Genomic DNA, 15,567 nt, shown 5'->3' on the forward strand with positions numbered 1-15,567 from the left:
GAGGAATCGAACCCAGGGCCTCATGCATGCAAGGCAAGTGCTCTACCACTGAGCCACCTTCCCAGCCCCCTCTTGAACTCTTGATTGGCTTTATTGCTCATGGATGGCATTGTACCACTCCAGTTATACCTCCAATCTGGTATTTTGTGGGTTAATTGGAGTAATTGGAGCTAGAGTCTCTTGTACTTTTCCTGTTGGAGCTATTAAAACTCTAATCCTGGGGCTGGGAAGGTGGTTCAGTGCTAGAGTGCTTGCCTTGCGTGCATGAGGCCCTGGGTTCCATTCCTCAGCACCACATAAGCAGAAAAAGCCAGAAGTGGGGCTGAAGGTCAAGTGGTAGAGTGCTCGCCTTGAGCTAAAGAGCTAAGGGACAGCGCCCAGGCCCAGAGTTCAGGCCCCATGACTGGCAAAAAAATAAAATAAAATAAACAAAATAAAACTAAGGAACAGAATAGTCTCATACACATACACACATAATCTATATAAATGTGTGTATATATTATTGGAGATTGTGTTTATGTATATATAATACCTATTATGTGTGTATATGTATGTATATGTATGTGTTAGATGAGATTGATAAGTAAATACTACTTGAACATTGTCCCCAGTTTTTTGCTTTATTTTTAGATAGAATCTTGGCTGGGCTGAGAAGTTGGCTCAGTGGTAGAGTGCTTGCCTTACCTGCATGAGGCCCTGGGTTCAATTCCTAAGCACCACATAAGCAGATAAAAGCTGGAAGTGGTGCTGTGGCTCAAGTGGTAGGGCACTAGCCTTGAACTAAAGGGCTGAGGGACAGTGCCCAGGCCCAGAGTTCAGCTCCCATGACCAAAAAAAAAAAAAAAAATCTTGGCTAACTTTTGCCTGGATTGGCCTCAAACTTCAGTCTTCTTAATTCCTTCTGTCTGTTTCTGCTACCATACCCAGCCATAGTTTTATATTTATTCCAGGTTCAACATGAGATTGATTTAAGATTATTAAAAATGTAAAGTCTATCAGGCAAGATGGATGGGTATGAATATCAAAATTTGTGAAACATTTTTTGTTAATTTGGTTTCAGTACTGGGGCTTAGAATCAGTACTGGGTGTGGTCCCTTAGTTTTTTTTTTTTCTCTTTTTTAAAATTTATTTTTTAAATTTATTTTTTCGGTCATGGGGCTTGAACTCTGGGCTTGGGTCCTGCTGTCCTTGTGCTCTTCAGCTCAAGGCAAACGCTCTACCACTTGAGCCATGGTGCCACTTCTGGTTTTCTAGTGGTTTATTGGAGATGAGTCTCAGGGAAGCCAGGTGCCAGTGGCTCATGCCTGTAATACTAGCTACTCAGGAGGCTGAGATCTGAGGATCACGGTTCAAAGCCAGTCTGGGCAGGAAAGTCTGTGAGACTCTTATCGCCAGTTCACCACCAGAAACCACAAGTGGTGCTGTGGCTTAAAGTGGAGCACCAGTCTTGAGCAAAAGAGCTCAAGGATAGTGCCCAGGCCCAGAGTTCAAGCCCCATGACCAACAAAAAGCAAAACAAAACCAACAACAAAAAACAATACATTTCTTTTTGGACAGTGTCACCCCTTCCCTCTTTCTCTCCTAGTTTTTCCCTCCCATCCCCACCCACAAGTCGTTTTTACCATAGTGTCTAGTAAGTGCCACTGCTACATTTGCTCACCCTTTGTCCTTCCATATCTGTGTCCCCTTATCCTCCTAAAGCCAGATAAATGAACAAACAAGATGAAAATAAAATAAAAGCAGCAACAAAGAAAAAAACTTACATTTCCTGGTATTCATTTTGCTAGATATTATTATTATTATTGTCTTAGGGGAGCTTAAACTCTGGGCCTGGGTGCTGTCCTTCAACTCTTAAGCTCAAGGCTAGCACTCTTACCACTTGAGCCACAGTGCCACTTCTAGTTTTCTGAGTAGTTTATTAGAGATATGAGTCTCGTGGACTTTCCTGCCACCAGTGCCTGGCCGATTTTATTTTTTCTATGGCTAGCAGTCTGCCACTTGAGCCATAGCACTTCTGGCTTTTTCTGTTTATGTGGTACTGAGGAATTGAACCCAGGGCTTCATGTAGTCAGGCAAGCACTCAACCACTAAGCCACGTTCCCAGCACCTTTTTTTTTTTTTTTTTGTCATTGTGGGGCTTGAAATCAGGGTTTGGGAACTGTTCATGGACATTTGTGCTTAAGGTTAGTGCTCTACCACTGTGAGCCACAGCTCTATATTTAGGTGGTTAATTGGAGATAAGAGTGTCACAGCCTTTCCTGCCTGGACTGGCTTCGAACTGTGAATAGCTAGGATTATAGGTATGAACCACCAATGCCCAGTTTTGTGTGTGTGTGTGTGTGTGTGTGTGTGTGTGTGTGTGGTGGGACTTGAACTCAAGGCCTTGTGTTCTCTCTTGGCTTTCTCACTGAAGGCTGGTGCTCTATCACTTGAGCCATACCTCAACCCAAGCTTTTTGCTGGCTAATTTGGAGATGATAGTCACTTGGACTTTTCTCCCCAGGCTGGCTTTGAACCATGATCCTCATATATTAGCTTCCTGAGTAGCTAGGATTATTGGATTGCCAGTGTTCAGCATATAGTCTTTAACTGTGCATCTGTTGTTGAGTACCTTGGTTGATTCCACAGTTTGGCTGTTGTGAATAAACAATTCACGGAAGTAGTAAACACGTACACGAGTTGTCTTTCTTGTGTATTAGATTCCTTCAGATATATGCCCATAGTGCTGTGGTGAATTTATAAAGTAGGTCAGATTTCAGCTTTCTGAGGAATTGTTAACTGATTTCCATAGTGGGTGCACATAGATGCTAGGTGACTTCTGCTTTACAACCAAGGTAAGTTCTGCAAAGAGAGTGTACTGGTAGAAGAGTCCATAGGACCATGTATGCCCTTTGTTAATGGCCTGCTAGGGCAGGAGATGTAGGCTCCATTATAGGCAAAGTATTTTAGGAAATAGAATGCAGTTTTTTTTTGTTTTTGTTTTTTTGGTCGGTTGTGAGGCCTGAACTCTAGGCCTGGGTGCTGTCCCTCAGCTCTTCAGCTCAGTGCTAGCGCCTTACTACTTGAGCTACAGCACCACTTCCGGCTTTTTTCTGCTTATGTGATGCTGAGGACTTGAACCCAAGGTCTCATGCATGTGAGGCAAGCACTCTACCACTGAGCCAACCTTCCCAGCCCAGCTTTTTTTGTTTGTTTATTTGTTTTTGGTAGTTTGTGGAGGGCTGTTTTTCATATTCCCTGTTAAATGTCTTCTCTTCATCATTATCCTATAGAGATTTTGTAGACATGCTCTACAAAGGGATCATAATGTGCACTGCAGACACAGAAATTCAGCAGTCTGTCTTCTGTTCTCAGCATTCACTTTCTACCCATGTGCCTTCAGTGCAGAGCTCCTCCTGGGTGCTGAGGTAGGCCTCTCTGCCTGCTCCTCAGTCTACATAACAAATTAGATCTGCTTTATTCATTTGTATTTTTTCATAATTCTTCTGTTCCTATAATTTTTACTTTTTTTTGGTAGTGCTGGGATTATTAAATTTAGGGAATACTAGTCAGATGGTCTACCATTGAGCTACATCATCAGCCCTAGTTATTGCTTTATTCTGATTCTATGTATTTGGGAGCAATTCATAACTTTTTCTTATCGTGATATAAGTAAAACACTTAACTATACCTCCATGAATCAGTAACCTAGAACCATCTATGTGTTTGTATTTTTCCTCTTTGTGAACTCACAAGATTTGTATGTGTGTGTGTGTGTTGCTGTGTGTGTGTGTGTGGTGCTGTCCCTGACCTTTTTTGCTAAATGCTTGCACTCTACCACTTGAGCCACAGTGCTACTTCCCAGGAATCTTCTTTGCTGTCATTTCCCCCCTGGTTTTCCCCTCACAAAGTATGTTTTTTTGTTTGTATTTGTTTTTTTATTGGAAAAATACTGTACAGAGGAGATACAGTTACATGAGTAAGGTAATGAGTACATTTCCTATCAAGCAGTTACATCCTCCTTTGTTTTTCCCCTAGTATCCCTTCCCTCCCCAACAAAGTATGTTTTTGTGCACCAAATGGTTGATAAATTAGAGATACTTTCAGTATAGAAAATTTAAAAAACATAGCACAAAAGGGAAAATCAGAAGACCAATTTATAATCTCATAACTCCAATACTGTAAGAATATGTCTTAATCCCAACTGGGTGGTTGATGGACATGGGGAGATTTCAGTTTGAGGTCAGCTGGAGCACAAGTTAGCCAGACTATTCTTGTCTCAAAAATTGAGTCAGAGCCAGGCACTGGTAGCTCATGCTAATCCTAGCTACTTGGTAGGCTGAGATATGAGGATTATAGTTCGAAGCCAGCCCAGGGAGGACAGTCTGTGAGACTCTTTATCTTGTATTAACTACCAAAAAAGCCAGAAGTGGAGCCATGGCTCAAGTGATAGAGGACAAGCCTTGACCACAAAAGCTCAAGCCCCAAGACAGGCACACACGTGCACTTACACACATACATACACAACATTGAGTTGGGCATGCTGGTGTGTGCTTGTTGTCCCAGCTGCACAAAAGATAAAGGGAGGTTGGCCAGTGCTAAAAGGACATATCTTAAAAAAATTTTTTATTATGATGACTATTAGTGATGTACAGCTACTTTATTTTCTTTATATATTAGTTATACAAGGGAGGATTTTTTTTTTTTTTTTGGTTGGTCATGGGGCCTGAACTCTGGGCTGGGCGCTGTCCCTAAGCTCTTCAGCTCAAGGCTAGCACTGTACCACTTGAGAAACAGTGCCACTTCCAGCCTTTTCTGCTTGTGTGGTACTGAGGAATCGAACCCAGGGCCTCATGCTTGTAAGGCAAGCACTCTACCACTGAGCCACCTTCCCAGCCCATGGGGGAGGATTTTATTGTTAAATTTCCACACATATTTACAATATATTCCAATCAGTCTTACCCTTCTAACACACTTCCTTTTCCCATTCTCAAAACAATTTTAGCCAAGCACTGGTACATCATACCTGTAATCCTAACTACTCAGGAGGCTGAGATCTGAGGATGGTGATTTGAAGCCAGCCTGGACAGCAAAGTCTATGAGACTCTCTATTTTCAGTTAACCAGCAAACTTATCTCTGGAAGTGGTTCAAGTGGTACAATATAAGCCTTGAGCAAAAAGCTCAAGGACAGTACCCAGGGCCTGAGTTCTAGCCCTAGTCCTGGCACCAAAACAACAAAACAATTTAAACAAAGCTTCACTGTTCTGTTTTCATAGTTGCAAACAATCTGCTTTGATCATATTCATCCTCTTTAATCTTCCTTGTTAGCCTAAACTCCTTCCTGCAAGGTCCTCTCTATATACAGCCTATTTTCTTTCTCTATTCCCCCATCCCTCTATCAACGGTTTTCATTGAGGTTTTTTTGGTCCCTCATGGGGCTTGAACTCTGGGCTTAGGCGCTGTCCCTGTGCTCTTTAGCTCAAGGTGAGTGCTCTACCGCTTGAGCCACAGCGCCACTTCCGGTTTTCGAGTGGTTTATTGAAGATAAGAGTCTCATGGACTTTCCTGCCTGGGCTGGCTTTGAACCGAGATCCTCAGATCTCATCCTCTTGAGTAGCTAGGATTACAGGTGTGAGCCACTAGCGCCAGCTGAGGTTTTTATTTTAGCTCTCCATAACACAATGGTGCTCAGGAAAGATCTGAACAAGTAATATTTTGGATGATTGGAAGCAGAAATTAATACATGAATTAAAGCTTACTGTAGCCATTAAAATACTCCTCAGGGTGAGTCAGTACACTGTTGACTTCTTTTGTTGGCCTGCTATCTTTAGCCAAATACGCTGTTGTACAGTAGCCTATAATAAAAGCATTCAGGTTTGCAAACAGAGTTTGTAGACAGTGATAAATTATGAAAGTAGTGTCTAGCTAATGATGAGACGACTGAAATTAAGATCTTATAAATTCAATTTAGTCTTTACAGATATGTTCTAAGACTGTCAGGCCAAAATAAAAATTACATTATGAGCCAGGTACTGGTGGTTCATGCATATAATCCTAGCTACTTGAAGATTAAGGTTCATAGCCAGCCTGGGCAGACAAATTAGTAGATATTCTGCCATTCTGATTTTTTTTTTTTTAACCAGTCCTGGAGCCTGAACGTCTTGCATGTCCCTAAGCTTCTTTTGCTCAAGGCTCATACTCTACCACTTGAGCCACAGTACCACTTTCAGCTTTTTCTGAGTAGTTTATTGGATAAAAGTCTCTTGGGGACTTTTCTGCCCAGGCTGGCTTCAAACCCCTATCCTCAGATCTCAGCCTCCTGAATCGCTAGGATTACAGGCGTGAGCCACCAGTATCCAGCCTGATTTTTTTTTCTTTAAACCTGCAGAGTTAAGACATTTAGTAAAAATAAATAAAAACCAAAACAACCAATCTTATTGAGCCAGGCACTAGTAGCTCACACCTGTAAAGCTTCTCAGAAGGCTGAGATAAGAGCCGGGAGCCGGTGGCTCATGCCTGTAATCCTAGCTACTCAGGAGGCTGAGATCTGAGGATCGTGGTTCAAAGCCAGCCTCTTATCTCAAGAAAACCAGAAGTGCTCTCCTTGAGCTGGAGAGTGCCGGGACAGCGTTCAAGCCCCATGACTGATCAAAAAAAAAAATAAAAGGCCGAGATAAGGATTGTGCTTTGAAGCCATCTGGGTTCAAAGGCAGCCTGAACAGAAAAGTCCATGAGACTTTTATGTAATTAACTCCCTCCCCCCCCAAAAAAAATACCAACCCAGAAGCAGAGGTTTAGCTCAAATCTCTGCCAGCCTTGAGTTAGAGAGCTTAAGAGAAAGTATTCTCTGAGACCTAGCCTCAGTACCAAAACCAGAACAAGCCACCTCATTTCTTTCTCCAGTCTGCTTTCTTTTGGAAAAAGAATATGAGGACAGTGTCAGTATTGAAACTTTGGTCTTCATTTTCTTTTGTGTTGTCTCTATCTTGTTTTTAGTCCTTCAGGATGTGTGCTTAAGAAATATTTCCTTGTTTTTCAGGTTCTAAATGGCTTCTAAGAAGTTGGGTACAGATTTCCATGGTAAGTGGACTATTGAATATTACAATTGAAGTTATCATTTGGTAGAGAATTTGAACTCACTTGGCATCTTTGTCTTTTTATATGAACAGTTTGAAAAAGTAAAGCTGTACAACATGTAGCATATACATCAAGAACCTTCGATAACTTTTAAAGTGTTTCTTTAAATGGGCAGTTAAATTTTCTGGTTATTGTACTTGAAGCTACATAAGAGGTAGATAAGGACTAAGCCAGATTTGTTGTCATTCATAACTGTTTTCAGTCACTTACTGTTCCCATTCTTGTGTCTTGGTCATAGCACTTCTCCATTTGTATGTAAAAAATTTTTAATCTTTTAGTTAAAGCTTTTGTTTTATTTGTCTTACCCTAGTTCTCAAAAGGAACTAATTTACTAAGAATCAATCAACATATTAGAGATATGAATGATAGTAATTATAATTTTGAACTTGAAACCAAATAGTTTATCTTAAGATATGATAACAGTGTTTATTGGCCCAATGACAGTGGCTCATGGCTGTAAATCTACTAAGGAAGCTGAGATCTAAGGATTGTGGTTTGAAACTAGCTTCAGGCAGGAAAAGGTCATGATACTCTTGTCTCCATTTAACCACCAAAAAACCAGTAGAGCTGTGGCTCAAGTGGTAGAATCTAGCCTTCAGCAAAAAAGCTCTGGGATAGCACCCAGGCTCTTGAGTTCAAGCCCCAAGATTGGCACAAATAATAATATCAATAATAACAATAATAATAATGTTATAGTGTTTATTTTCTGTCCTGGGCATGGTAGTGTAAACATGTAATCTGCACTCAAGTGGTTGAGGCAAGAATATGTTCAGTTCAAGACCAGCCTAGGCTAACAGCAAGAACCTGTCTCACCAAAACAAACCAAACTTTTTCTTCTCCCCATTAATAATACAACAAAAACCCCAAGAAACCTAATTCTTACCTGTACTTAAGGGAAATTAAGATGCTTAAGAAATTAAAATTAGGCCATATTTTTCTTTTTTTTGGGGGGGGGGTCCAGTTGCCGGGTCTGAACTCTGGGCCTGGGTGCTGTCCCTCAGCTCTTCAGCTCAAGGCTAGCGCTCTACCACTTGAGCCATAGCACCACTTCCGGCTTTTTTTTTCCTGCTTATGTGGTGCTGAGGAATCCAACCCAGGGCATCATGCATGCAAGGCAAGCGCTCTACCACTGAGCCACCTTCTCAGCCCCTAGCCCATATTTTTCTCCAGTAAAAGGTAAGAATTATGTGCCAGAATATCCAAACAATAAAAATTGCTTTAGAGATGATCTTCTATTTTAAAAATTGAATCACATCACTGGAAGAATGGCTTACTAGACTGTCCAGCAGCTTGTATGAGTGCTTTTCTAAACTACAAATGGTTACTTGATAGTATTGATCAGCTGAGTTAGAGTGATACAATAGTCTTTTTTTTTTTTTTAATTTTTTTGGTTGGTCGTGGGGCCTGAACTCTGGGTTTGGGCACTGTCTCTCAGCTCTTCAGCTCAAGGCTAGTGCTCTACCACTAGCCACATCACCACCTCTGGCTTTTTTTGCTTATGTGGTACTGAGGAATCGAACCCAGGGCCTCAGGCATGCAAGGCAAGCACTCTACCACTGAGCCACCTTCCCAGCTCTATACAATAGTCTTAATGGTTTTAGCTTGTTTATATATTTTTTCTAACTCTTTGAAACTTTGAATCGCTATTATATGTATACCTACATGTGCATAACTTATATAAGCTTTGTTAAATCTTTTTGGAGTCAAGTCCCTCAAATACTGGAATTGGTATTCTATAGGTCAGGCAGCAGGTATTTCAGGTAAGCTTTCTATCTTACCTGAGTATCATAGAATTGTTTCACAGTATCAAGTGATGGTTGAAAGGTACATCTAAAGTTGTCTCTAGGTGACTTTTTATTCTTTCTCCTTTCTTTTTCTTTTTTTTCTTGTAGTGCTGGGATTTGAACTCAGGCCTCATGTATGGTGAGGAAATGTTTTAACATTGAGCTTCATCTCCCAGCCTGCTTTGGCCCTCTTTTTAAGGGAAAAGAGGATTGAATCAAAACAGAGGAAAGGCCTACGGAGAAAACAGTAGAAATAAAAATAATAAACTTATCCTATTTCAAAAAATACACTTTCTTGGGCTGGGAAGGTGGCTCAGTGGTAGAGCGCTTGCCTTGCATGCCTGAGGCCCTGGGTTCGATTCCTCAGCAGCACATGAGCAAAAAAAAAAAAAGCCGGAAGTGGCACTGTGGCTCAAGTGGTAGAGTGCTAGCCTTGAGCTGAAGAGCTGAGGGACAGCACCCAGGCCCAGAGTTCAGACCCCACGACCGGACCCCAAAAAAATAAAAAATAAAAAAATACACTTTCTAGTTTTGGAAATTTTCATTTATTTCCCTTTCCGTTCCCACTCACTTTTTTCCCTGGAAACTTTTTTTTTCCTGCCATTATTGGAGCTTGAACTCAGGGTCTGCGTACTTTTTGTTGGTTACAGTAATCTCTCATCTATCTGGGAAGTTATGGTCCAGAGGTCCCCGCGATAGGTGAAAATCTGTGAAGTAACAGTGTTAAAGGTCTTCCCTTGCTATATGGCGATTCACTTATTGCTACTTCATGGATTTTCACCTGTTGCAGGGGTCTCTGGAACATAGCTCCCATGATAGGTGAGGGATCACTATTTCCGTATTTATTTTTATTTTTTCCCCCTGGTCCTGGAGCTTGAGCTCAGGGCCTGGGCACTGTCTTTGAGCCTCTCTGTGCTCTAGGCTAGTGCTCTATTTGAGCCACAGCGCCACTTCTGGCTTTTTCTGTGTATGTAGTACTGAGGAATCAAACCCAGGGCTTCATGCATGTGAGGCAAGCACTCTACCACTAAGCCACATTCCCAGCCCCCTTATGTATGCGATACAGTGAAAGCTGAAATAAGTGAACTGTGATATAGCGAGGGATGACTGTAAATTGGAGATAAGGACTTCCTGCCCTGGGTGGTTTTGAGCCATGATTCTCAGATCTTAGCCTTCTGAGTAGCTAGGATTACAGGCATGAGCCACTGGCACCCAGCTTTAATTTCTTTTTTTTTTATTGGCATCAGTTCAAGGGAGTTTCATTTTAATATCTCCATGCATGCAATCAATGTATCTTGATTAGTTATCCACCTACTCTGTCCCTCTCCCTCTTCTTCCTCCCTTCCATTTCTCAAACTCATCTCAACAAGTTCTATTCAAGTTTTCTTTTCTTTTTTTTTGGTCGGTCGTGGGGCTTGAACTCTGGGCCTGGGCGCTGTCCCTCAGCTCTTCAGCTCAAGGCGAATGCTCTACCACTTGAGCTACAGCGCCACTTCCGGTTTTCTGTTGGTTTATTGGAGATAGGAGTCTCACGGTCTCTCCTGCCTGGGCTGGCTTTGAACCTCGATCCTCAGATCTCTGCCTCCTGAGTAGCTAGGATTACAGGCGTGAGCCACCAGCGCCCAGCTTTCAAGTTTTATTTTCTTGTATGTACATAGTTTACCATATTTACCCTCCTTAACTGTCACTGTTAGCCTCCCTCCCAGTAGTACCTTTACTCAGACAGTACGTTTCTATTTCCTGATCATTTTTTGTTAAAGTACATGCTAATTATTCAGAGGTGTCACCATTCTCTCTCTCTCACACACACTAATCTTGTATGTGTTTACATAAATATATATCTTTTAAATCTAGCATCCACATTTGAGAGAAAAGATGTGATCTTTGTCCTGAACCCAGCTTACTTTGTTTGATACTGTTGTCTCAAGATCTATACATTAACCTGCAAGCAACATAATTTTATTTTTCTTTATGGCTGAATAATAATTTATTGTGTATATACACATATAGCAATTGTCTTTTTTTTTTTTTTTTCTTGGTCGGTCATAGGGCTTGAACTCTGGGCCTGGGCACTGGCCCTCAGCTCTTCAGCTTAAGGCAAGCGCTCTACCACTTGATCCATAGCACTACTTCCGGTTTTCTAGTGGTTTATTGGAGATAAGAGTCTCATGGACTTTCCTGCCCAAGCTAGCTTTGAACCCTGATCCTCAGATCTTAGCCTCCTGAGTAGCTAGGATTATAGGCATGAGCCACCAGTGCCTGGCTAAGTTTTAGTATAACAGGTTAAAGTAGGGAGGAATAGAACTCTCATTCAGGAAATGAGAGTTAAGACCCAAAATAAATTTTTACCTAAGCTTTTATACTTTCTTTGTGTGTGTGTGTGTGTGTGTGTGTGTGTGTGTGTGTGTGTGAATATGCATAGTGTGATGTGTAGTGTGGCTTGAACTCAGCGTGGGCTTTCTCTTGGCTTTTTCCGCTCTCAAGGCATTACTGTACCATTTGAGCCACACCCCCACTTTTAGTTCTTTTGGGGTCAGTTGGAGATTAAACACCTTGGTTGGCTTCAAACTGCAATTTTTAGATTCAATCTCTTGAGTAGCTAGGATTACAGGTGTGACCTACCAATGCCCAGTCAGCTTTTATGCTTTCTGAGATGGTCATATCTAGCTACTCCTAATCCATAGAATTATACAACACCTTTTCTTAGTCCATTCATCATTTGTTTCCATAGCTCAGCTGTTGTGAATGGTGCCACAATGAACATGGGTGTTCAAATGCCTCTATTATGCCCTGACTTAAATTTCTTCGCAATACCTTTAGGAGTGCTGTTGCTGGATTTTAGGGTAGTTGTTTTTGTTTTTTGTCAGTCATGGGGCTTGAACCCTGGGCCTTGGACACTGTCCCTGAGCTCTTCAGCTCAAGGCTAGTGCTCTACCACTTGAGCCACAGCATCACTTCCGGTTTTCTAGTGGTTTATTGGAGATGAGTCTCACAGGCTTTCTGCCCAGGCTGGTTTTGAACATGATCCTCAGATCTCAGCCTCCTGAGTAGCTAGGATTACAGGCTTGAGCCACCAACATTGGGCTTGGACAAGCTTTATTACTTCTTTATTACTACTTCAGTCTAATTTCTTATAGATTTAAGTGACATATTTTTGGTTCAATTTTGGTAGGTCAAGTTGATCTAGAAATTTATCCATTTATTCTAGAACTTTCTAGTTTTGAGTCTTAAGTATTCAAAATATTATCTTCTGGATTTCACTTGTATTTGTTGTGATAAGCCCCTTTTCATCTCTAATTTTATTTATTTGGACCATTTCCTTATAGTCAGATTGGCTAAGGGTTTATGAATGTTTTCAAATAACCATTTTTTAAGCTTTTATTTATTTTTTTGTCAGTTGTGGGGCTTGAACTCAGGACCCGAGCACTGTCAATGAGATTTTTTGGATAATGCTCTACCTCCTTGAGTCATAGTCCACTTCCAGTTTTTGCATGGTTATTGGAGATAAGAGTGTCACCGACTTTCCTGCCCTGGCTGACTTCGAACCAAGATCCTCAGATCTTCACATCCTGAGTATGTAGAATTATAGGCATGAGCCACTAGTACCCAGCTAATTTTTTGAACTTTTTGTTTAGTTCTTGTATAGTCCCTCTGTGACTGTTTCTCTCCTCCCTGCCCCCAGTATTTGAATTTGAACTCAGGGCTTTGTGCTTTGTGCTTTGCTGGCACTACCATTTGAGCAATGCCTTCAACCTTGCTTTCTTCCTGATTATTTTGAAGATTGAATCTAGTAAACTTTTCTGGCTGACTTCAAATATCAATCCTTCATATCTCAGTCTCCTGAGTAGGTAGGATTACAGGTGTGACTGGTGCCTTTTTTTTTTTTTTTTTGAGGTAGGTGCTCACAAGTTCTAAACCTTCCTCTTAGGATTACTTTCACTAATTTCCAAAGGTTCTGGTAGATTGTGTTTTCATTTTTATTGGATTCTATGAGTTTGCTTAAAAAATAAAATTGATGAGATGTGGATATCTTTAAGTAGATAGTATGATATCTTGAATAAAAATAGGCAATTCTTAATGTTTTCTATAACTATCATAACATCATCATTAATAATATTTATGGTACTCTCTATTATTCAAAATGTTTCTATGTCGTTTAGTACTTGGTTGCCATTTATCCCTACTTCTGCCTTCTGCTCATTCCCTTAATGTAGTGGAAGGACTAAGGCCCTGGAAGATTAGGGGATTACTATTGATGGGAGATACAGATAAAATCCTTGGGCGGTGAAGTCATTGACTTTGTTGGTGAAAGAAAGGAATCTGTTTTTAAAGCAGGTACCTATAATTAGTGCTTACAAAGAAAAGCAGCAGTTTAGAGGATTTTAGTTGGTTTCCCTGTTTCTAAACCTGAACTTGGTTCCATTATAGAATAAGAGTCTCTTTCAGTTACCTGACTGAAAGGTAGATTAAAAAAACCAAACACTTTTCCAATTCCTACTGGCTCAGATATCTTTTGCATAGCACCCTCCTTCTTTTAAGCTTTTTGTTTGTTTTGTTTTTGTTATTTTGAGACAGGTTTTAGTTGTGTATCCCTGACAGACTTTGTATTGGAGATCCTCTACCCTCAGCCTTTCCACTATTGGGATTTTAGGCATTGTCACCATATTTAGCTCAAAATAGTGCTTTTTAGATAGTAGCCCATGGAAATGCCACACTAGTCATTATTCACTCAAGAAATTTAGTTGATATTAATGAATGTAGATACATTTTTTTAGAGTTTATAAATCATTTTACTTACTAGTGTTTTTTAAAAAAAGATTTTTTCATTAGTATACATTAATTGTACAAGGGGAACTTCATTGTCACTTTTCCTTACATGCGTGTGATGTACCCTGTCAACCTCACCCCCTGATCACTCTCCCTCATCTTCCCTCATTGCTTTTCTTGTGGGGGAGGAAGGGTCCATCATGGGGCTTGAACTCAGGGCCTGGGCTCTGTCCCTTCCCTCGTCAGCTCAAGGCGAGCTCTCTACCACTTGAGCCACAGCACCACTTCCGGTTTTCTGTGGTTAATTGGAGATAAGAGTCTCACAGACTTTTCCTGCCCGGGCTGGCTTTGAACCATGATCCTCAGATCTCATCCTCCTAAGTAGCTAGGATTATAGGAGTCAGCCACCCGGCTCCCCTCATTTCTTAAAAGACATTTTCAATACGTTTTTTTTTTTTTGTTTTTTATTTTGTCGGTTGTGGGCCTGAACTCTGGGCCTGGGCACTGTCCCTCAGCTCTTCAGCTCAAGGTTAGCCCTCTACCACTTGAGCCACAGCGCCAATTCCGGCTTTTTCTGCTTATGTGGTGCTGAAGAATTGAACCCAGGGCCTCATGCATGCAAGGCAAGCACTCTACCACTGAGCCACCTTCCCAGCCCCTCAATAAGTTATTTTTATACACACATATAATACTCATTTTCACATGCTTTCACCCTTCACTATTCTACTAATACCTGTCTCCCATTTTACTCTCTTTTTAGTATATATAAATTGTATTAAGGGATTTCATCATGATATTTTGCACATAAATACATATATTTTAATTAGACTAATCACTGCTTTTATTTTCTCCCCATTTTCCCAGCCTTGTTGTTCAACAGCTTTGTTATACAGTCTCATATTTAGACATGGTATATTTCAATATTATTCTTCCTCAATCATTCTCTTTCATTTGGCTCCTACCTCTCATCTCTCCAAAGTCCCAAGTTACAATCTAGTGCTCTGTTTGTGTATGCATGTGTATGTATGTACATTGAAAGTCTAAATTCAACAAATGAGTAAAGTATGAAGCATTTGGCCTTTTGAGCTTGCCTTATCTTCAACAAGATCTCCAGTTTTATCCATTTTCTTGCAAATGATAAATTTTCATTCTTCTTTATGCCTGAATAACCAGTATTCAATGGTATACATACACCACATCTTTATGCATTCATCGTGTTGGGCACCTTAGCCAATTCCACAGTTCGGCTGTTGTGAACTAAATTGCAGAAAAATGGGTGTGCAGATGTCTTTCTTGTAAATTGATTTAGACTTCTTCAGGTATATTCTCCATGGGAACATAAAGTAGGTTTATTTTTTAGTTTTTTTTTGGTCCGGTCGTGGGGCCTGATCTCTGGGCCTGGGCACTGTCCCTCAGTTCTTCAGCTCAAAGCTAGCGCTCTACCACTTGAGCCACAGCACCACTTCCAGCTTTTTTTCTTTTTGCTTATGTTGTGCTGGGGAATCGAACCCAGGGCCTCATGCATGCAAGGCAAGCGCTCTACCACTGAGCCACCTTCCCAGCCCCTATTTTTTAGTTTTTTGAGGAAACTCCATATTGATTTCTATAGTTGTTGCACTAATGTGCATTCTCACCAGCAGTATATAAGGGCTTATTTCCCCCTGAATTCTCAGCAGTGTTTGTTGTTGTAAGTAGGACAACATTTGGAAAATTTCCAAGTGTATTAATAATCAGGAATATGCCCAGGAAAAATGATTAGCTTGACCACAGTTATAGACTTAATTTGGTAGCTGTGTAGAAGTTAGATTTTTTTTTTCTTCAGTATTTGGATTTGACCTTTTTTTTTTTTTTTGGGTCCAGTCGTGGGGCCTGAACTCTGGGCCTGGGCGCTGTCCCTCAG

At 40.8% G+C, this 15,567-nt stretch overlaps 1 protein-coding gene across 2 annotated transcripts in view; it reads left to right on the forward strand.

The window, feature by feature from the left end:
- Positions 1-15,567, forward strand: part of Ubap1 (ubiquitin associated protein 1) — a 62,653-nt gene that overhangs the window by 25,489 nt on the left and 21,597 nt on the right. Inside the window, exon 1 of one of the 2 annotated variants that reach the window (XM_013026669.1) lies at positions 7,014-7,059. The exons of the other annotated variant lie outside the window; for it this stretch is intronic. Within the exon in view, the coding sequence (XP_012882123.1) occupies positions 7,026-7,059 (34 nt within the window). The 5' untranslated portion in view covers positions 7,014-7,025. Of the gene's footprint in view, positions 1-7,013; positions 7,060-15,567 lie in introns of those variants that run through there. 2 annotated transcript variants of the gene reach the window in all.

Source organism: Dipodomys ordii, unplaced genomic scaffold (assembly GCF_000151885.1).
Source record: "Dipodomys ordii isolate 6190 unplaced genomic scaffold, Dord_2.0 Scaffold95, whole genome shotgun sequence".
In the NCBI taxonomy this organism is placed as follows: Eukaryota; Metazoa; Chordata; class Mammalia; order Rodentia; family Heteromyidae; genus Dipodomys; species Dipodomys ordii.